Here is a 24,230-nt window from a genome sequence, read left to right on the forward strand (position 1 = left end):
ATTTTCATTACATCACTCATATGCAATGTAGTGGGAGCATGCTGAAATTGACTAGCAGAATGAATACCATGAGATATATCAGGACGAGTAATAGAAATATAAGACAAATCCCCAATCATCTGTCTGTAGTACGTTGGATCTTGCAAGGGTTCTCCATCATCTATCTTCATTTTAGCATTTATGACTTCCGGAGTATCGACCAATTTTTGTGAAAAAAAATAACTGCGATGTGAGTAAGCAACTTCTATTCCAAGAAAATATCGTAAAAAACCAAGATATGTCATATCAAAGTTGACTTTAAGCCATGGTTGCCAGTTGAGGAAGCGGGAGCGGGAAGCGCGGCACTTTCAAAATTTTAGGAAGCGGGGAAGCGTGGGACCACTTAGGACCGATTCGGGAAGCGTCTCGGAAGCGTCTCGGAAACGAGGGGGAAGCGAAAAAAATAAAAATAAAAAATAAAAAATATAAAAAAATATAAAAAACAGGGGAAGCAAGGGGGAAGCGTGGGGGAAGCGAGGGGGAAGCGTGGGGGAAGCGTGATGGGAAGCACGCTTCCCATTAAAGGGAAGCGCGTCCCCCATTAAAGGGAAACGCGTCCCCCATTAAAGGGAAGCACGCTTCCCAAAAAAGGGGGGCGCTTCCCCCCACGCTTCGGAAGCGCGACGTTTCGCGCTTTCGAAGCACGCTTCCCCTTTTAGCTAGGCGCTTCCGGTAACCCTGCTTTAAGCATATCTTTGATATGATTAACTCCTTGCTTATCATCTTCTGTGATTATCTGTAAAACCCACGTTAAAAAAAATAATAATAATATCGGACCCGGGCCCGTCATCGTTAGGGTTTCATAACCCGACACAGGAGGCCTTTTCCTTGTGCGCCGTAACCCCCTTTTTTTTTTTTCTTTCGACCCGATAAGGATGGAAATCGGGGTTTCCCGATTTCTCGCCTCCCCCTCCGAACTCTTTATGAGCACCAGTGGAGGACAAGGGGAGGCACACCTCCCTCTTGCGCCTCCTCCTTCCCTGCGCACGCCACCAGCTCAGATCACCATCGTCGCTGCGATCGCTGACGACGCCGGTGATCCTCTCCCAAGGTACGCCGTCTCCTCCCTTCACCTCTCTCTCTGTTATCTCGTCGTAAGGCACGACAGGAGGCCGATGGCCCCTGCCGTGCCCTCCCTCTTTTTCCCCCTTCTTAGGGGTTCGCAGGGAGGCCGACAGGCGGCGCACGACCCCTGCCACGCCCTGCGTATCCATCAGAGGCCGACAGGGGGGCTACGGGCCCCCTGTCTACTCCTTCTCTCTCTGGGGGTACGTCGGAGAGCCGGCGGGGGGGGGGGGGGGGGAGGGCAATGGCCCCTGCGAACCCCCTTTCTCTTCCCTGTGAGAGATCGGGCGACCGACAGGAGGTCGGTCGTCTCCCTGTCTCCCTCCCCTCTGCCATGACCTGCGAAGGGGTCGACAGGAGGCTGGTGGCTCCTGCCGCCCCGATCTCTCTCTTCGGCAGGGGTTTGTTCTCCTGCCATCGACCTTTCGCCGACGGGCAGGGGCTAGCCCCCTGCCACCTTGGTGCTGTCGGCAAGGGTGTGACCCCTGCCGCTTCGGTGCTGACGGCAGGGGCTGGCTCCCCTGCTGATTTGCTGCCATCGACAGGGGCTCGACCCTTGCCGATTCGCTGCCATCGGCAGGGGCTCGACCCCTGCCGATTCGCTGCCGTCGGCAGGGGCGCGACCCCTGCCGATTCGCTGCCGTTGGCAGGGGCTTTCCCCCTGCCGCCTCGGTGTTGTCGGCAGAGGCTCGTCCCCTGTCGCCTCGCTGTCTTCGACAGTCAGAGTCTCACTCCCTGTCGGCTGTCTTGCCAGGCAGGGACCGAGGCCCCTACCATTTGTTGTTCGGTCAGGAAGGGGCCGAGGTCCCCTGTCGCCTAATCCTACCCTTGCCCTCGTCACACCATTAATTACATTAGTATAATTGAATATTTCACACTCTCGCAGATTTACGCAACGGGTCCAGTTCGCGCTTCGCGGTTCGACCCTCGTATCATCTACACACGTAGACGCACGCAGCTGCACGATATTCCGAGGTAGGGTAAAGTCGCACAAAGGGCAATAAATGAACCTATTTAAGTTGAAATAATTAAGATGCCCGTGCTAGACATGCTTAGAGTTATATTGCTTCTGCATTGCGTATTTTCTTGTTTGCATGCTCATGGGTCGAGGTACAATTTTATTCTTCGATCATTATTTTGCATAGTTGCTTATGAGTTTGAGGTGTGGTTTCGTACTTTGTGCAATACCTATGCTCTTGTTTGCTTGCATACGTTTTTGCCTGCACGTTTCCTTTGAGTGAGTTACGACTTCGTGTCTCATGTATTACTTATGACCTTATGTGTTTGCCTATCTAAGTGGCCAAAGTATGGTTTTGTTACCTCGTGTATTACTTATGTGCTTTTCCCTCGATGTGCGGCATCGCAAGTTGAGAGTTGCTTGTCATGTTATAACCTGCATATGCTCACATTTATGGTAAATATGTACTTACATAAATGTAGTCTTGTGCCTATCCTGTTATCACTTGCTTTCAAAACACTAGAAGTTGTGCTTGTGCATTGCAGTTCTTTAAAAGCGAGTTTCCTTCTGCTAACCCAGTGCTCTTCAAATTGCACATCTTTTGCAAAGTTAAGTTTTAAGTCTCGCAGGATTGCGAAGTCACATTTGGGCCCTCCCAAGTCCACACTTGGGAGAAATATTTTATAACCCCGATTCGAGTCGCGACCCAATTCGAATAACCCCGATCAGGGGCATGAGCCTATGAACGAGTGAGGTTCTTTTGAAGGACTCATTCTTCATTTATCAATCTAGTGTCGTATGTCGATACTAAGATAAATTTTGGATGCAAGATTGATAGTGTTGTGCCTTGCGTGAATGACTTAATGTGGCATTATGACTTTTAAGGATGAATCGTGCCAAATGAGCACTCCTATATTCTTTGGATTGTTATGAAGTTGTGTGTTGGGTGTTCCTTTTGAGAAGCCCACACACCTCCCTTGTTCAGTATAACGTACTTTTAGACATGCACAACATGTTAAGTACTTTGTTGATCGGACGAGAGATCCTAGACGACCTTGCATCATGAAATATGCAAAATATTGTTGAAGTGAATTCAAGACTTATCTTGCCAAACTGTGTGGTATTGATTCTTTTGTAGATAATATCTGTTGGGGTTTCTTTGGTGAAACCATATCCCTTTCATCGTAGTCGTACTTTTGACAAGTACGTCTTCTTACGTTGCGATGATTGGATGAGTAGGTTGTGGCAACCTCGACGAGTGCAAATAACAAAATGCTAAGAACACCTAAATAGGTGATGATTCCGCCTTCACCGGCAAGATACTCGAGTTTGGTCGAAAGACCAGAGTATGTAGAATGGGTCTTTAGTTAATTAACCCTGATGTACTCATTCGAACCACTGACTTCTGTCTGGAGAGAGGATGGGAAGGTACAAAAACTTCGATGGACAAACCATTAATGGCAGTTACGAGCAAAAAACTCGGCTTCCCCAATCAGCGGAATTAGGGGAAGGGGACTACCATAATTATCCTAGGTGGTAGCTCTCCATGTTCGGGATGCATCCATTGTTTATGCTGCTTTGGGGATTTCTCTCTTGGTCATTGACCGTCTCCTTAGGTGCGGACTCAGTCAGCTATCCGGGTTATCATAAAATACATAGCATAATAAACCCCCGGATCAATCTAGGTTGTTTCTAGAGTCGTGCCTTGTGCGTACCCATTTGGGCAGTTAATATCAAAACATAATTTAAATCCGATCACCCAATTTGTTGAGTTATGCGCATATGATATTTATAGTGTACGACAAGTTCAATACTTATGGAATTATGTGTGCGGTTGATGAAGCATTGTATTTTACTAGTTAAATTTCTTATGCAGTTCTTTGCTTGTAATAGTTAGCCTACTTGTGCCAGTAAAATGTTTGTAATAATTTTAGCATTGTGCTCATGATAGTTGCTCCGTGAATCTGTTGAAATTAAATTGCTATATAATTGCCTCTCTACTTGACATATTAAATTATTCTGCTTAATTATGTTCAATATTGTCCAGTCTGTGCACCTACCAGTTTTTAGTGAAACTGACCCATTTTATGGGCAGGTAATGGATAGGTATGAAGTTGAGTCATCACGTCACTGAACCTATTATACCAAGCTTTTGGAGCTTGCTTTAGGCCATACAAGGCCTTACGTAATCAGAGAGTTTTTCCATGTGCTAAAGACAAACCAGGAGGGGGGATCCATGTACACTTCTTCATCTAAGTTGCCATTTAAAAATGTATTCTTAACGTCCATTTGAAATATAGGCCATTTCCTAATTGATGCTATAACAATGAGAGTTCTAACAATAGTCATGCGAGCAACTGGAGCAAATGTCTCATCATAGTCAATCCCATATTCTTAACTATATCCCTTGGCTACTAACCTAGTCTTATATCTTTTTAATGTTCCGTCGTACTTGATTTTTACCTTGTAAACCCATCTGCATCCTATAGTTTTTCTTTCTTTAGGTAATGTTTGGATCTCCCAAGTTTTTGCTCTTTCTAATGCTTTCAACTCATCATACATGACCTTAATCCATTCATAATGGTATTTAGCCTCATGGTATGATTGAGGTTCAGAATACGAGTGAATGACCATTAGGCAAGATCTAAACCTTGGTTCAAAGGAATCATATGATACATATCTATTAGAAGCTTTCAAAATTCTTATGGATTTTCTAGGGCTAGAAGGATCTTCTTTTTGGTTTTGGGAGTATCTTTCTAGAGCACATGGTGGGTGACCTTTAGTACGTCGAGCATATGTTTGTAAATTATCGTGAGATAGGTCTATATTGTCAAGACTTCTACTCACATTCTCATTTTCCTCGTGTATGTCTTGGTTCTCATGAATATTTTCACTCTTATCATTGACTAGGTCAAAGAGGAATGAATAATCACAATTCTCTTGGATATTATCTTTGGTAAACCCGTTTTCTTTTTCAAGAAATGTAACATTTCTAGAAACATATAATTTGTTTCTTTTAATGTCATAACACCTATATCCTTTTTAGTTTTCGGCATAGCCCAAAAACACACAAGGAATGACTTTAGGGGAGAGTTTATCATTTTTGTTGGTAAGAACAAAATATTTGCTCCCGAAAACCCTCAACCTTTTGTAATTGGGAGACATTTTACAAAGTTTTTCAATAGGAGAAATGTTTTCAATATTTTTTGAAGGTATTCTATTTATCAAATAGACTGCCGTAAGGGCGACTTTGGCCAAAAAATGTTTAGGAACATTTTTAGATACTAGAAGTGTTCTAGTGGTTTCAATAATGTGTCTATGCTTTCTTTCGGCAAGACCATTTTTTTGAGAGGTATATGGACACGACTTTTGATGTACAATCCCATTTAAGTCAATATAATCTTTAAATTCTTTTGACAAAAATTCTCCTCCAGAATCAGTTCTAAAAATTTTAATATTGGTCTTAAATTGATTTTGAATATAACTATGATTTTTTTTAAAACAATCAAATACTTCCGATTTGTGTTTTAGAAAGAATATCCAAGAGTGTCTACTATAATCGTCCACAAACACAACATAATAAGAAACATCTCCTTTGGATATGACTGGCGCGGGTCCCCATATATCCGAATGCACTAGTTCAAATGGATTATTAGTTTATACGATGTCTTGTTCCAAAATGTAAAGACTTCATTTTGCCAAGAATGCAATCATCACATACAAAATTTTTTCTTTTACAATTTGAAAGAAATGAAAACAATTGTAATTTGGACACACTAGGATGTCCTAGTCTGTTATGCCAAATTTTTACATCTTTTTTTTCTACAAAATTACAAAAATGTTGTTTTGGCAATTCAAGATTGTCCATAACATAGAGGTCTCCTCTTCTATGGCCTTGCCCAATCGGTTTCCCGAACTGAAGATTCTGTATTAGACAATCATTAGATGAGAAAACTATTTTGCAACCATAGTCCGCAATTTGAGAAGCCGATAGGAGGTTTAAATTGAATTTTGGTACTACTTTAATATTTGGTATGTAAAATATAGGAGTTTTTTGATAAACACCAAAACTTTTGATTTTCAAAGAGGTTTCATCTGCAATTGAGACACAAGAATCATTTGAGTTAAACTTGCATTCGGATAATATGGACTCATTAGGGGTCATATGAAATGAAGCACCGGAATCTAAGATCCAAGAAGTCTTACCATGGTTGTCGCTTGTCGATATGGCCGCTCCCGAATAAGAAGATTGAGCTTTAAACATAGGTTGCAATGCCTCTATTAATTGAGCTAAGGAGAGCAAACTAATGCATTTGGAATCGTCCACTTCACTCATTTCAACCGAAGCCACTCTTTTGTCTTCTTTATAATCATCCTTCTTTCTTTTGGGACAAAAATGTTTGATGTGTTCCGGTTCATAGCAATGGTAACAAATAATTTTTTCACCTTTCTTTGGCTCATGATCACCCCCCCTCTTTTCATAGTTGTTGGGGTTTTTACCATTTTCATTTCTTACAAAATGAGGTGGTTTATAACTTTTCGTATGATTTTCGGGCTTTGATATAGTAAACACAGATTCTTCATCCTTAGAAGTGGATGGTCTTTTCAATCTATTCTCTTCCATAGTTAATTCTTCAAGTGTCTCCACTATGGAAGGGACTCCTCTATGAAGAAGAGCGGATTTAGTTCCTTCAAATTCGGGTCTATGCCCATTTATGAATTGATAAAAATGCTCCGCTTTCATTTGATTTTTGCGAAGCTCAATATCTTGTGGGCAATGCCACTTTGGCTCAAGAAGAGCCAATTCATTCCAAAGAAGAGAGAGTGCATTGTAGTCTATGTCACACAGACTCGGCTAGGGAGGCGCCGCACCCGAGTCGACACGCCCTGACACGGGTGCGGACACGGGTGCAGCTTAGGACACGGCCCGGACTCGGTCAATGACGAGTCGAACTCCGTCAACGAATCGAGGCCGAGTCCGTCTTCGCTTTGGACTCGGTCAACATTGACCGAGTCTATATTCGTCTATTTTAGGGTGAAAAAACTAAAAAAAATAATTTTTTAATATATATATATATATATATATATATATATATATATATATATAAAGAGACTGCTGTGCACAATGCACAATGCACAGTCACTGTGCTGTGCACCGTGCACAGTGACTGTGCTGTGCACCGTGCACAGTCACTGCTGTGCTGTGCACAGACTGTGCTGTATGCACAATCACGATTTTTTTTAATATATATATATATATATATATATATATATATATAGCCGAGTCCCCGTGTCCAAAAATTTTAAAATGGCACCGCACCCGCACCCATGTGACATAGATTATAGTACTCTCTTATGCTTATCTCTTCTTGAGTCATTGTCCTCACTTTATTTTGGACATTACATGTATGCTCAATATCCTTAAGACTATACATGTCTTTAAGATATTTTCATGCATCGCTAGCGAAGTCAAACTTCGCCAAACTAGAAAATTTGTGATCGTCCACACTATTGATGAGCCATCCAATAATTTTGGAATGACCCATCCTCCACTCCTTCCATTTTTTCTCATATTCGGAAACGGCTTTAGCCATTTCCTCTCCTTGAAGCGCAACTTTTTTTTCATTCTCCAACTTTGTAAGAATGAGTTTAGGCTCCTTGTCGGTGCCGTCAACCAATCCCCAAAGCCCTTTTTCTCATATTTTATGTTTTACTGTGAATGTCCACATCACATAGTTGGTGTCATTTAGGCATATGAGAATGAAGACAATCACTTCCTTCTCATTCTCCATTTACAACAAGAGGAAGTAAAAAACAAAAGAAGACGAGAAAGAGAGGAAGGGAGAAAAAGAATGTGATACAAGGCCTTTTTGAAGATGGTCCGCTTCTCGATGCAACAACCTAAACTTTGCCAAGTCTAAGATCCTCTTTTTTATCACGATTTTTCTTCTAACAATCGCCCGTTGGAACACCAAAGCTCTGATACCATGTAATGAAATTAATAGAATCATAGAATCCAAAACACATGCAAGAACACTCCTTCAATCAAGTGAAATGCTTGATTGAATCACCACATCACCCACACAAGGGTCTTAACAAATGTTGATATTGCATATAATCACTCATAAGAGTATTAAAGAATACATGGCCACTAGTGTCCTATTTATACAATAATCACCACAAGGGGGGCAGCCCAAAGTGGCTGTTGGGCTGCTCCCAACGGTTAGAATTATAACCGTTGGGAGCAGCTCCAACAGCTACTTTGGAGCTGCTCTAAAAAAAAAACGGAAAAACTACAGTAAAAAGCTGCAAAAAGAAACAATAAAAAAGACAGAAAAACAGGTTGTCAGCCCCTAGTGGACTGACGCCTATTACATTAAAAAGACTGAAATACCCTTTATGGGTATTTCAGTTTACAGAAATTTATATATACATATATACTATGTATACATATACATATACACATACATATACGTACATCTTAACACTTATGAGATAGATTAGCAAGAGACGTTTGCACCTGTGGCAAAGTTGAATTTCATAAGTCATCCTTGCTCTGTCAACTTACAGACAGTGGCCCCTGTATCAGCCAGATGTGGAGAATGCATTCTGACATGGAGAACTTACTGAAGAAGAGTATACGGCTCCTTCAACTTGGGTTCACACCAAGAAAGAGTTGAAATCTAGTGTGCAAGTTAAGAAGGGCCATCTATGACTTAAAGTAGTATCCTTGAGATTGGTTCTATAAATTCAGCAGGGCACTTATTGAGTTTGGATGTCAAAGAAGTGTCTTTAAATCATACCTTTTTCATAAAAAGAGGATAATTTGTGAGTATCCTCATAGTATATGTTGATGATATAGTGGTACTAACGATGATGAAAAAGAAATCAAGAGACTAAAGCTCCATTTGAAGAAAGCATTTGATATTATGGATCGGGATGTACTTAGATACTTCCTTGGAGTTGAGGTTCTAAGATCATCCCAAGGAATAGTTATTTCACTGAGAAAGTAAGGAGACAAGGATTTCAAGATGCAAGCACATAGACACTCCTATGGATCCTAACTGTAAGCTATGCCAAAGTAACGGGGAACCATATGAAGACAAGTTACAATTAGGGGTGTCGTCAACGGGTTGGGTTTGGTTTGGACCCAGGTGGAACCATACTTGGACCAGATTTTTAGGTATGGTATTGGGTTCAAACCCGAGTCTAATTGGGTCTACTATAAGAGAAGCCGTACCCGGACCCGATAAGAACTACATGAACTAGACCTGGTAAAATAATATTTGTTATCATTTTTACATTGAAAAATTGCGGGTCTTAATTGGAACTCTGGTCAGGCCTGGGTTTGCTATAAAATTTCACAAATTATACCCGGGTTCATGTATTAATCGAACCTTCAGGTCCAGACCCGGGTCCTAATCAGGTCTTCTTGTAACGTCCCAAAATTTCAAACTTGCGAACCTTTCAGAAAACAGGCAAGAGACTAGAAAGATCTCTTACTTTTCAGAGTTTGTTTATGAAATCAGCGGAAGATAATTCTTTTGTTGAATTAGAAAGGCAAACTGGCAACTTTGGGCACGTTAGCTAAAAGAACCAAAACTCACAATCCATGCTACTTGCAAAACACTTGGAAAAGCCACTTTCATTAAAAGAAGTTTTCAAATATTACAAAATTCGGATATCCTAAGGAAAATCCGTTACAAAACCCACAAACGTCCAGAACATGAGCTAAGAGCAGAAAAAAGAAAATCTTGAAGACATCTTGCAATCGCGCCATCGCCCGTGGTGTACCTAATCATCACGTGTACTCATAGAATGAGTTAGTTTTGCGAAGAACTAGTAGGATCACAAGAGAGACTACAAGAAACTGAAATAAGCCTATTTAATTTAGCATGCTAAGCAGTTTAAAGTAGACCAGCAATTAAACAGATATACAATACAAACAGTTAAGCAATGCAAAGCAGATACGCAGTTCAAAGCAGGTAAGCAGGGCAAAACAGGTAAGCAGTTCAAAGCAGGTAAGGAGTGCAACTGTCAAAACGCAGCATGACGATTCATTTGATCGTGAGCTGTGAACTACCACGCAACTAGCAAGTCTCATGACCCATCAACCAGTGTGAACAAACTTTATGTTTCGATATTACTGGCGTGCGGGTACGCGCAACCAAAACGTAGAAACAACTGAGACTAATTCGGGTGTCTGTTATTCTATGTATTTTCAATAACCCGAATAGCTAGTTGAGTCCGCTCTTAAGGGGGGACGACTTTCAGCCGAGAGAGAATTCCTCAAAGGCAAGTAAGCAGTGCCACAGATGCATCCAACTTCTGCAGGAGTCAATGAGATCTACCACCTAGGATAATGTCTGGTAGTCCCTTCCCCTAACTCCAATGACTGGGAAGGCCGGATCTTTGCCCGTAGGGTGGTTGTTAACAACCTGTCCATTGAAGTTTTTGTACTGCTCCGTCCTCTCTCTTGACAAACAAGAAGAAGCGAATGGGTGCGTTATGGGTTGCTTAACTAACGATCTATTCTAATGCTGTGATCTTTCAACCACTCAAGCATCTTGCCTGTGAAGGCGAATCATTCACCATTTGATGTGATTACAGCATTGTGCATTTAGCACTATTCAAGGTCGCACGACCGTCTCATCCGATCATCGCAATACTAGCGTGTAGTGCATGATTACAAGCACTCTAGGATGAAAGGAGTATAGTTCCTCAATATGAACCTCAACAAAAGTGTTTCGCAAATGTGCAACGTTTCTCAAACACTGCTTTGTAGGACGGCTCACTCGAAAATCCAGAATCCTGGCTAAGGATCCCTCTCCTGAGACGATGATTTATCGTTAAGCCTCCAACTCAACTCTTATCGCAAGAGGGAGAGCGGTAAATGCCCCTTGCATCATCTACGAGGATGCCTGATTGAACATGCAATGAACGAAGACTTGAGCGTCATCTGCAATGGCAAGGCATTAACGAAACTTTTACAAAAGCAGGAGCCTGGGCACAAAGCGCGACGGCAAAGTAAAGACTGTAAGCAGGAGTGCAAACGCAAAACCTAGGTGCAAAGCGCGGCGGCAAACGAAAGACTGTAAGCAGGAGTGCAAACGCAAAGCCTAGGCGCAAAGCGCGACGACAAACAGAAGACATGACAGAAAGTAAAGGACAAAGATCGCGAAACCGCGTCCTTGAGTTAAATGCGTACTCATATAAACATATATATATATATATATATTTATTTAATTGTTTTTTTAGTTAATTGAACTCAATTCATTTGTCCAAGTCTTCCGTGCAATCTTCCCCTACCTTGGGGTATCGCGAGAAGGTAGTCGCCTGCGAGCGTAAGTGATTGCCGGTTCGGTTCGCGGGGCTCGACCGGGCTTCGTTGCATCTGCAAATGTGCGATATTAACATGCAATATAAACGAACAAGCAAAGGACAAGGAGACGACTCAACTTCTCCGTAATACAAGGCAGAGATCAACGGTCCCTGCTGACTTGAAGAATAACGGGGCAGGGTCCAAAGATCCATGCTGCCTAAAGAACAGGTGCAGGGGCAATCGACCCTACCTGATATTAAAGAAGGGCAGGGGCCATTGGCCCCTGCTGGGTTTCAAAAATAAGAGGGCCAGGGGCCATCGGCCCCTGCCGGACTTTAGAGAGAGTGGCAGGGGCCTTTGGCCCCTGCTAGGTTTAAGAAGAGGGGCAGGGGCCGACTCCTGTTGGGTTTTCACGAAGAGGGGCAAGGGAGGTGCGCAGGGGCCAAAGGCCGCCCTGCGATCCTTGCAAAAGGAGGGGGCAGGGGCCAATGGCACCTGTCGACCTCGACAGTCATTAGAGCAAGGGCCAGTGTCCCCTGTCGATGCTTGGAAAAACAAAGAAGAGGCCCTTTGGCCATTGCCGAAAAACCCAATACAGACAAAAAAGGGAGGGGGGGTTCCGACCCCCTTCCGCCGGCCTGCAGAGCGACAGAGAGAAGAGCGAGTGGGGAGAGAAATAAGGGGGAAAGAAAGGAAGGGGAGGAGCCGTACCTGGGGAGGCTGTCAGAGAGGAGCTCACCATAGAAGGGAGGTCGCCGGCGTCGATGACATTGGACGAGCGAGACAGAGAGAGAGAGAAACTGAGACACAAAGGGAGTGGGTGGGGAGAGAGTGCAGAGAGAGAGACAAGAGAGAGTCGGTGAGGGAGAGAGAGTCGAGAGAGCGAGAGAGTAAGAGAAGGTGCGAGAGACGGTGAAAGGCACGAGAGGCGGTGCCTCAGGTTGGGTCCGTCCATATTTTTTTTTCAGGTTATTACACTTCTTGTTTGTCAGCATACTCGGACCTTATAGGGTTTGGTTCGGGTAAACCTGACCTGTTGACACCCCTAGTTACAATACCAAAGACTTATGGCTATCTTATGATAACCAGGCCAGATATTGCTTATGCTGTGGGGATGAGAGTAGATTCATGCATGCTCCAAGCAATCTTCATATGCAAAGTACGTTCAGATTGTTGAGGCATCTAAAGAAGAATCCAGGGAAGGGGATTTGTTATGCCAACCATAATCATTGTAGAGTAAAAGTCGACACAGATACAAATTGAGCCAGGTCCATTGACTATATAAGATCTATTATTTGATATTATGGAGTAAAAAATAGGATGTGGTGTCCAGATTTAGTGTTGAAGTTGAGTATACGGCAATGGTTCTAGGAGCTTGTGGAGATATGTGGATCAGGTCGATTCTGTGTGAGATGGGTGTCGAAGTGGCTATTCCTATATCTCATTACTACGATAATAGCTCAGCTATCCACATTGCCACCAGTTCGGTTCATCATGAAAAAACCAAGCATATTGGGTTGATTGCAACTTTATTAGGGAAAAAACGTTGAGAATGGAATTTTCAAGGTTTCACATGTGAAGACAAAAAATTAATTGGCATTCTTATAAAGCAGTTAATGGGACAGCATGATGAAATATCTTGCAAGTTGGGAATGATATATGTATTCACTCCCAACTTGAGGTCGAGTGAAAGAACGACACTTAAAGTGTTGTAGAGTTCATAGTTATCCATCTGTATTGACTGGGGGCCTTCAAATCCTTTTTTTGTATGTTTTTATATATAACCTTTACTATGAAGAGTACAATAGTCTTTTGGGTGTAAAAAGGAACTTAATAATAAAAGTAAAGAGAAGGGAGACAAATCCTAGCCCTCTTTCACAGTTTCCCTTCCTCTTTTCCCTATTCTTCTCTCTTCCGAGTCTTCTCCTTCTTGTCTCTTTTTCTTTTGCCGCTGTTTGTATAGTGAATAGGCTCATAATAGACCACAAAAGGATCTGAATACATGTTAGTAGAGGACTGCTGCAGAAGTATTATGGGGGAGCAACATGCAATCTCAAAGGCCAAAAGAGGCAAAAGTTGGATGTTGGTTCAGGCAAAAAGTACCATCTAGTACTAAGTGGAAGAAGCCGTGGACATGATATAATAGTAATACTTAGTGCTCAGGTTTAGTTAATTAGTAACAGAGAGAAGATTGTTGCCCTTGCTCTTGATGAGGGATGCTAGAAGTTTAATATTGAAAAGCAGGTAGAAACAATCATGAGAATTGGGCTGAAGGGACATGTCAGAATTGATTTTCAAGCAGTTGTGGTGTTTGACCCTGGAGATGAAGGGTTGAAACATGGTTTTTCCATAGTGTAGTCTTTCAATCCTTCTCTGATCTGAGCATTCAAGGTTCAAACTTTAGGAAATCCATTTTCAACTTATTTAATGAAACACCATTGAGAAGTTCTTTAATTGCTATAATCTTATTAATCTCATTCTCTGATGGCATATTAGCCAAGTCATTCGAGCAAGTGGCTAGTTAGCATATAGTGAACAAAGAGCATTCTTAATGCGCTTAGCTCCTTTGATGAAAGGGTTCTCTCCATGCTTGTTTAATCTAATTGCATGTCCATTAGAGAACACTCATAACAATTGTATTGGCCATGGAAAGCATCCCTTTCACACATTCAATCTTGGAGGCAACAACAATTGAACACATAGGAAGGTGAAGGTTGGATCCAACGTCCTCAGATGTTGCTCATTTTCAAGCTTCATGAAGGTGCATGGCAAGTGTTCAAGCAAACTTCAGGAGCAGCTGGCATTAAGGCTTCCATCCTAAGGCAAAAGCATCTTCAAGTGGAGCAGTAGATGTTGCACAAGGGAGCATTCTTGGACAACTTTGATCCAGAAATTTAGGTTCTTTTGATTATTGTCTTGCTTTGTGATGACCTCCCATCTTGAGGAGTACCTCCCTCTGTGTTCAATCATGCTACTTGATCTTCTTAGAGTTATAGGCCACCAGTTCACCAGGTTTGCTACTCCCATTCAAAAAATCTAGAAAATACACAATGGTGCTGAGATTGTAAATGTCCCACTTGTTGAGACCGTTATCATCAGTGCCAACATAAACAGCAATTGTCTTCTCCTGTTGATTGAACCAACCATCTATGATTAACGTTGATGACGAGGCAAAATCATTTTCTACTCATATGAATGGTGAGAATGCTAATAATTCTTTTTGTGATAAATCCAAAACGACATCTTATAGTGTCACAAGGTGGCTTTGAGAACAAGCAAGATAACAAGGAGCTAAAGGATGTGAAAATTTATGAACAACCTATAACAGATGTATCCTCAACATCAGTGTCTTCTCAGCCAACTAAGGCAGTAGTTGGAGGCCTAGACTTAGCAGTTTCAAATGCCAAAGATATCTTGGTTCTCCTTTTGAGAAGCCATCGGGACCAATTTCTGATAAGAATAGTGAGAAGGTTGATTGTTCCACAACATCAATTTCATATGGCAATCTTAAAGGTGAGTTGGCGTCTATTTTCCCTACACCAGCTACAAGGTCTGCCCTGAAAGAAAACATCATACTATGTCAGCTCTTGCATTGGCCTCTAATGCTAGTCTTTTTCATGTGCTAACATATCATAGCAATAGGCAAGCCACTGAATATTGTGGAGCTAAGATACAAATTCACGTTACTAGTGGGTGCTTCTCAGGGTCCTTACTCCTATTAGTTCTAAACTTAAGGATTCACTTGCTGTAGTAAATTCAGATATTATGGTTAGATGACATGTACTGCTAGGTTTACATAGGAAAATGGAACCTTGGGTGACGTCTGGGACAGTGATTTCAAATTGCTATTGGCTTCCAATGCAGTTTAGGCTGATAATTATTAGAAAATAAATTCTCACGTAAAGACAAACAGTATTCTTGAACCTCTAGGGTGCGGCTACATGGTGTTAGCAGCAGAGGAGTCACTTGTTCATGGCCGGTTACAGTTCTCTTCCCTAAGCTGATATAAAATGCAAGGAGAACGAAAACATGCTTGTTGGTGGCATTGCTACTGTTGCTACTACAGCCATTGGAGTGACATCTGTTCTCACAATTTTTTGTTTTGAAGCAAAGAAAGAATGGGCTACTTAATGCATCTACAAATAAAGAATTTTCAGAAATAGATGCTAGGCCAAACCATTTAGATATGCAGAACTAATGATTACAGGCTACAACAGAGGGATTCAGTTCAACAAACAAATTGGGAAAGGGAGGAGTTAGAGTAGTGCATAAAGTTGTATTTTCAGACGAGCAAGCTGTGTTTGTGAAACAACTCGGTGATTTCTCACCAAGGGAAGATCCAAGTAATAGAGACCCCTACCATCTTGCCAGGGCCAATGCCACACCCAAAGGCCACATTACTGAAACCATTCAATTCAAGGAACAATGCCTTCTCTCAACATTTCCTTATCATTTCTCATCATCATTTCAATGGTGGTTTTCTAACAAAGTGAAAATTCATCATTAGCTCCCAATTCTTTTCCAAGGGGTACTTTTGATGGCTTGATGGAACATATGAGCTTCATAAAGCATAATGCAAAATTTGAATCAAAAGAGGTAATTCTAAGTGCAACATCCGTAATTGAACCTTATTTGAGTCTGTGCAGCCTGATGAAACACCCGAAAATTCCAATCAAAACAATGTCTGAGGTTGCAGTTAAAAGGGGACCTCAAGGATCTATTAAGATGAGCACTTCAATACATTTGAACTATAGTCACAAAGGTTGACCATTTTGTGATTCTTGTGATCTTATCGCAAGATTTTCGAAAACCGATATAATCCCCAAAGAAATGCAATATTTTCAAAATATCACCTATGTGGAATATCACATTTTTATCATGATATTATCATGTTATTAATGCAATATTTTTATGAAGCTTTATGTTTTTAATGTTTTTCTTAATTTACATATATGTATATATATATATTATGTATTTTTAGAATTTAAATATACGATTCCCGAGATTTTCTATGAAAAACATTTTTTTTTAATTTATCACAAGGTTTTCCCTCACCAAGAAAATCCCGATAATAAAATTTGTCACTGTGCTTTAAAACCATGTTTAAAACATTGTCCCTTTAAGTGAAACAACAACAAAATTAAGTAGTGGATGCCTCTGAATATCTGTCCATCCATCAGAAACAATAAAAGACCCATTTTCTTTGTAAAAAACTTATTGTATTTAAGTAGCTTCTCTACATTTACCATCTCCTCTGCAAGAATTGTTTGCGTAGTTTTTCAAAACTTGGAGGTACATGACCACTCAAATTGCAATTTGCAAGAGGGAGGGAGGCCATGCTCTGAATTTGGATTCATCCTGTAGCAAATTGGAAACTTCATTCATGTTCAAGCACACTTTAAGTAAATAGATGTTTGCTTATGTCAAGGTGGGAGCACACTCCCATGAACTATGCACTTACAACCTATGTCACATGGGTGCGGGTGAGGCATTTTCAAAAACCTTGGGTGCAGGGGTGCGGCAGGGGAAAAAATGTAAAATATATATAGAAGGGGGGTCCGGGGGTTCCCCCAATGCGGGTCCCGCTGCGCGGTCAGCGGGCGGGGGGTTATAGGGGGGCAGCGCCCCTCCCAGATATTTTTTTTAAATTCCGCAGCCCATTTCGTAGGGCAAATTTTTTCCTTAAAAAAAAATCCAAAAAATGGACCGAAATGACCCTGGGTGCGGTCAACGCACCCAGGGTCGGGTTGACCTCACCCGGTGCCGCACCCGCATCGAGTCGCATCGACGCGGGTGCGGCACCCTGCTAGCCGAATCCCTGTGACTTAGCTTACAACTGAAAGACAAGTATTTTTTTATTTCAGAATTTACAAGGATAATAATATGAAACAAACTCTTACAAAGAGTCTCATACAAAAAGTAAAATATCGAAGATTCAAAAAAGAAGAAAAAAGAAGAAAAAAGAAGAAAAAAGAAGAAAATGTGCAGCATGTGTTACATGCACACCCTTTGGAGGTTTAGGTGGTAATTGGATTGGATCTTTATTTTAGGGTCCATGTCCCATATAAAGTTTATTTGGGATATTATGTTGTACTTTGGGTTTGGGTCTTGTATTTTGATCCATTATATTGTGGGGGTTTGGGGCATACGCCCTTATATTTGGATCCTGGTTCCACTATGGAATGGGTAGCTTGTATAAGAAGCCTCAAACAAGGCTATAAATGAGGGGCATTCTTGTATTTTGCTCATTCTTGAATAACAAGTCTTGTGAGCTTCTCTACTTTAGAGATTTCTTTTGGAGTAGATCCTTTCATTGGGGAATGGGTCGATTGGTGCCCTAACCCCCTCTCCCGTTTAAGTTCTTTTTTCAGACTTGGATACTTTTGGATTCTGTGAGAGTTTACTGTGTCCAAAGTTGTACAATGTGTGCAGGTTGACTGCACCTAAAAAGCTGACCCGAGTCCCACCATGTCAGGTAATGCATTCGCACCTGTGACACACTATATCAACAAGGGTGCATCGACCATTTAGATGTGTCTATGTTACATAAGTTGTGACTTGTGCATGTGAATCACTCACTGACCTTTTATTTATATATGGTCTCTGTTTGTGTATATATGTGTTTCAAGGAACTACTTTAATATGATTATACATTTCTGGATCTGGTAATATAAAATAGTTTTAGAGAATCATAAACCACCTTTTTATCACATTTTATCAATGATCTACATGTCAGTAACAAAGGCTAGTGATGCATATGTAACAATGCAGTAAGGGTATGTGGGTTCTTTCTAGAGCATTTGATCAACTGTACTAGTTATCCATGCCTGTTTTTCACTATGCATTTGAGTAACTTTATATTAGGTTTATTTGTCTTTTTTATGCTTGTACTCTTCACTACGTCAGGTTGTGGATTTTGAGGAAAGAGGACCTGTTCGCTGTTCTCGTTGCAAGGGATACATAAATCCTTTCATGAAGTTCATTGATCAGGGAAGGCATTTTATTTGTAATCTTTGTGGTATGTACTGGAAGATGGAACCACTTAAGAATCTTTCTATAATTTGCAGCATCTTAAGTTTGTTTTTTCTCCTAGGATATGATTTATCTCAGATACCATAGCATGCTTATAATGTCCAATCTTCACTTTATTAGAATGATTTTGGAAAATGCTGCCTCAAGATTTTGTATGATTTATTGCTGAATTTTTATGCTTTTACCATAATGATTATCCAGTTAATTAAGAGTAGAAATTTTCTTTGAGCAATGATCTTGCTATTTTGAGTTTGTATTTGACCAGCCTTTATCTCGATCCTGTCTTTTAACCTGGAAAGAAGTTTCATGTTATCATAACTCTGTTATGGAGGGAGGTTGTTACTTTTGTCATCAGTTTATATGTTGCTAGATCCTTGCTCTGATAAGGTTATAGAAGAAATAGAAATTTTGGTATCATGCTCTCTGCGATGCAAACCCACTTGAGGTTTTTGTATTTTCTTGCCACAGTTTTTCCTTTTCAGTTGGCAGTCTCAGGTTTTTGTTGTAAAATGTTGCTAGATGTTTGTAAGATGTGTTGATCTACAATGTTGTAGTTGAAGCCATTACAAAACAGAATAAAATATTGAAATTTGCTTGTCATGTGTTGGGCTATAGATATCAAAAGAAGGTTTTGATTGGTGAAATCACTGCTTGAAAGGTGAGAGACAACTAAGCGGAAGCAATGGGACAATAGTTACATGGATCAAAGGACCAGAAAATTCAGCTGTTTTATCATGGCTAGAAGGTCCTGTGGTGGTGTTGAGATATTTTAACAAAGAAAACAGACTGTTAGGCCCTCAACATGTTACACCGATAAATTGAGAAAAACAGTATTTTAGTGACAAATTCAGCTCTATTACCTTCTCATGTTATACTACTGTGCTATGCCACATGGACACTTCACTCAGAATGAGTATCCTGTGTCAACATGATGCCGCACTTGGACACTCCAAGACACTTCATAGACACAGTCAAACAAGTGTTGCGCATAGTGAACATTGTCTCATTAATTTTATCTATTTTGTTTTGCGATCTTATTTACTTATTTTGCATTCACTTGCTTTCTTTTTCTCTTAGAATTTGTCATCAATGCATTACATTTCAATTTTAACATAGTTTTATCATTTGATTTTTTTAATTACAGACACATATATGTGTCCCCATGTCTTAATTTTTGAGTGTTGTTCATGCCATGCCAAGCACAGCCACATACATATCCATATGACATATCTAGTGTGTGTGTGAGACATACATGTATGTAGCACTTTTGTTGCTTGAGGAGGTGAAAGAACAATTTTTCTCCTGATTGATGACAACGCGTCAGGCGGATGATTGAAACTGAATCCATTAGGTTGAATGCCAAAGGCAGTGAACCAGATCCACGACAGGCCAAACAGCTAGGAAGAAGTGTAAAAATGAAAGTTGTTGAAATTAGCATATTAAAAGATTGATTGGCCAAACTAACCAACTGCAAAATCCGATTCAATTTATCATAACATAATCTAAATCAGAGGGAGAAATGCATGAGTGTGTTCATTTCTTTTTCTGTCCAACAGAGACATTTCAACTTCATGCACCTAGCTCTTGCCAGGTAACATAACCTTGGGTTGAAAATTCAAGGAGCTATATTCCTATTTTTACTTCAATGAATCAACTATCTGATATAACATAGAAAATATTAGAACTGAATATTTAGAAAATGATCAAAAGATCCGCTTTGAATTGTTTCATCTGCATTTATTCCAATTCAGATAATAAGGCAATTTTTGTTAAGGGACTGGAAGTAGATCCTATCAGGAGCAATTAATTTCTAGGACAAATTAATATTACTCTTAACTTAGATCAACTTACAATTGAGGATCAAAATATGAGTAAGCTGAGGCTGAAAAGATTTGTTGCTGAATAGAAAATAGCCATATGAAACTAAATGAGTTGGAGGAATAGGGAACTCGGAGTACCTAAGGTGCCTGTATATTGGAAGAAATGCAAAACCGGTTTCTCTTTTTCTTGAATATATGATTCATGGTAACCAAGGTGCTGAAGAAAGACGTGTAGATGTCTGTAGTCCTCTAGGTATGAGATCATAATGACAATATCCTTTATTCCCTTGAGGGTATCCAAGCAGACAGTGCTTCACTGCCTTGGTAGTGGGATATATTTTTTGGGCACCAAACTAAAGCGATGCCCCCTGAACACTTGTAATTCAGAGTAATCTGTAACTTTCTTGTACTTTTTGGAATGAAAGATGCGTGCAAGAGCACCATGGGCTGTCTAGTTGATCAACAATAAGGTGGGGCATGTAGCCTCAGCCTAAAAATTCTTATGAATGTGACTAGCTAATAAGAGACCACAGGTTGTCTTTCCAATATGCCTATTTTCCACTGCAGTGTTTTATTTTGCTTGGAGTGTAACGAGAGTATTTTATATTAGACACATTTTGGCAAGAAAGCTGAGTTAGCGGGGAACAGATTTTTGAGTTGACTTCTTTTTTTGGTGAGAATACTTTGAGATTACAACTAAGTTACTTTTACCACTGGCATTAGAGAGAGGAATCTGATTTTAGTAAAACAGTTCTGTTATCATTGTAACATGTAAGGAACAGAAGACACAAAGAAGATCATTATAATTTTTTCATAAAGCAATTCCAACAAAGTAATCATCACTGTTGGTCACCCATCATTTGGAAGCAATTGGAGATGGCATCCTAAAAGTTACTCATACAAGTTCAAACATGTTGAAATATTCTGCATTACTGTGACCAGATGGTAGTTAATGTGTTTATTAAGCTCTTTTATGTGGTTGGGTACTCTATGACCCAATTAATAAACCCAGATGATAAATGTGTGGATGCCCCAAACTGGAATATTACTGACTTGCTTGTGCCACTTAGTCGTACCATTGGCCGAGCATCAACTGAGCTCCTACATCTTTGCCATGTCTTTCTTCCTACGCCCTTTCTACTGATGGATTGGTTTCGTTCCAACAAAATAGATCCTGGGTCAGGCTCCTGGATACATGCTCACTGATGGTTATGCCAACCATTTATTATTGTGAGTCTAGAGAGTAGAGATTGTGGGTGATCAGCTGGCTGATAACGGTTTTGTGTAGACACACACCTGTTTGGGTCATATCATATGTGACTTCTTAGCGCCCCTTCTCTTCATTTTCGATGTAGCATTTAGGTTGTTGCTCTGAGACATGTTGACAAAAGTTGGGCCTTCAATTGCGGAATTACCATACTAGGACTGACTTGGGATTCATGAATGTGTCAAATTACTATCACATTGCTTGGGCACTTCGAGGCTGTCAGGCCTGGATGTCCTGGATTACACAATCCCTAGTTCCGCACAAAGCAGGTTGCAGTAACCCCCTCCATAGAGTCGATATGACTATACAGTGCTATTACAGAACAAGTTAGATTAGACTGATCGAAGTTACTACACAACTATAACGGAAGGAGCATTGCCACTCTTTTGCGTATCTTCATGCACCTTACTAAGATTCACACACTAGTTTCTTCACCAGGACTTTCCAGCTCAAAAATGAGAAAATGATAGCTTTTGGCTTGTTTACCCTATGTGAAGCAAACTCGGATAAGCTACTTTGGTGAACCCATTGAATCTGGAATTATCACCTTCTGCCTCTCCTTCATGGGTCTTTGATCTATCATATGTGCATGCTCATATACTTTGTTAATAAATTTCATGTTCTCTAGTAAAAAAGATTGTCAATATTATAAGTAATATTATAGTAAGCTCCTTATGTCATGTCAAGATTCCTCTTATTTCACCGATTTGCTTAATTAGAAAATTCAATGACCTTATTTTCTTCGTTACTCCATGTTGACCATTCTGAATTATCTGTTTTGCAGGATTTACTGATGAAACACCGCGTGACTATCATTGCAATTTAGGGCCAGATGGTAGGCGGCGGGACGCCGATGAAAGGCCTGAGCTATGCAGAGGAACTGTTGAATTTGTTGCCACAAAGGAATACATGGTTTGTAGTTGATGCTTCCTTAGAACTGTCCCCTGTTGTAGCCTGTTACTGTTGTCATTTCCTGTTAAAAAATGGTGCCATTTGGTATCTAGTTTAGGCATATTTGATAAGGTTTACAGTCAACCATGATGGCACACTATTTTTTAATCATATTATGCAATACAATGCACGATTGGTTGCTGGTTATGTTACATGGGTGCGGGTGCGTGGATGCGGCACTTCCAAAAACCCGGGTGCGGGGGTGCGGCAAAAATATAATATATATATATATATATAAAGTCCAAAAGTTGGACATAAATGACCCTGGGTGCGTTGACTGCACCCAGGGTCAGGTTGACCGCATCGGGTGCGGGTGCAGCACCTAGTTGGAGAATCCCTGAGACATATAGGGCAAAAAAAATTTTTTTGGCAATTTTTTTTAAGTCTGAAAAATTGGACCAAAATGACCCTGGGTGCGTTGACCGCACCCAGGGTCGGGTTGACCGCACCCGGTGCTGCACCCGCACCCATGTCACGTCGACGCGGGTGCGGCACCCTGCTAGCCGAATCCCTGTGACATAGGTTGCTGGGTAGTGTTCTTTTAGTTGCTTTGCTAACTGCTTCCTTTGAAATATTTTTTCCCACTTGTCTGGTACTCTATGACATTCACTTTACATTTTCTCGTTGAAGGTGTAGAAGTGGCTGTGATGGTTATTCTATTTCCTTTTCTTATCTATAGTGCATTGAATATTTGCAGGGTGTTGGGGTGGGTTGTATTCTGATGAAAACTTGTGGTCATCTGCTCTATTAGACCATGTGTGTAGTTCTTTGTACCGTGGATCTGCTATGCAAAATACGTACCATCCTAGAAATAAAATTTAAGAAGAATTGTAGCACAAGTTCTCGTATCTTTTCTTGCTGACTCTGCTCCCACTATTTTGTTTTTATTCATGAGGCTTACAAGTAAAGTTTTTCCTTGACCTATTCATATTGTGTTTATATATATATATTCCTTTCAACTTATTAAAAGAAATTATAGACTTATGGTTTAATTGAGAAGTTGTATCTCTAGTTGAGACAATTCTGTTTTTGGTTTGATTGTTCAAGGCAGAATAACCTGATTGTGGTCTGAATGCAAGCCCCATATATTGCTCACTGTTTCTTAGTGACGAAGATCAATGGTTATCCCAATCTTTTATTAATCTCTTTTAGCCTTTGAATGAAGAAACATTTTTCTTTCTTAAAATCTCTATATCTTGTAATTGAACTTTATAAGAACTTCCCTCTTATACCAACAAAGCTCATAGTGTGCTCTACCTCAGTTCATACAAACATAGCATGTGCTTATACTTTTTCTTAAGTTTTGGCTGTTATTATTTTTTTAATATTTTTAACTATTAAACCACTTTCAGGTCCGTGATCCAATGCCTGCTGTATTTTTCTTCCTCGTGGATGTGTCCATGAATGCTATTCAAACTGGAGCAACTGCAGCAACTTGCGGTGCATTGGCTCAAGCTATTAATGACCTTCCTGTAAGTTTTCCTGTCCACTTTTCTTATACGTGCTAGTTGTTCTGATATATGCATCCAGCCTGACTTGAGATTCTATATAGTAGGTTATTGCAAGTTCCTATATGCTAAAACGGTTAGAATAACTTTTTTATTTTCTTTAGTTACAAACTTGTTAAAGGTTGAAAATGAGAAATGCTCACATAGGTATGAAAAAAGAAAGAGGAATGGGAGAATAACTTGCTAAAGTTTACAGATACATTTGTTAAATGTATAGCTTTGGGCCCATATTGCCTTCTATAATTTCCACAATTTGATTTGCAAATGT

General features: G+C 40.4%; 1 protein-coding gene across 3 annotated transcripts in view; it reads left to right on the forward strand.

The window, feature by feature from the left end:
- The window catches only part of LOC149828006 (protein transport protein SEC24 C-like), a 112,658-nt gene that overhangs the window by 39,316 nt on the left and 49,112 nt on the right, over nt 1-24,230 (forward strand). For all 3 annotated transcript variants that reach the window (XM_090019793.1, XM_090019792.1, XM_090019794.1), the window contains 3 exons: nt 18,291-18,402; nt 22,288-22,415; nt 23,807-23,926. In XM_090019793.1, coding sequence (XP_089875919.1) covers nt 18,291-18,402; nt 22,288-22,415; nt 23,807-23,926 — 360 coding nt within the window. The remainder of the gene's footprint in view (nt 1-18,290; nt 18,403-22,287; nt 22,416-23,806; nt 23,927-24,230) is intronic.

The sequence above is a fragment of the Nuphar pumila genome, chromosome 10, assembly GCF_984573655.1.
Source record: "Nuphar pumila chromosome 10, dmNupPumi1.hap1.1, whole genome shotgun sequence".
Classification (NCBI taxonomy): Eukaryota; Viridiplantae; Streptophyta; class Magnoliopsida; order Nymphaeales; family Nymphaeaceae; genus Nuphar; species Nuphar pumila.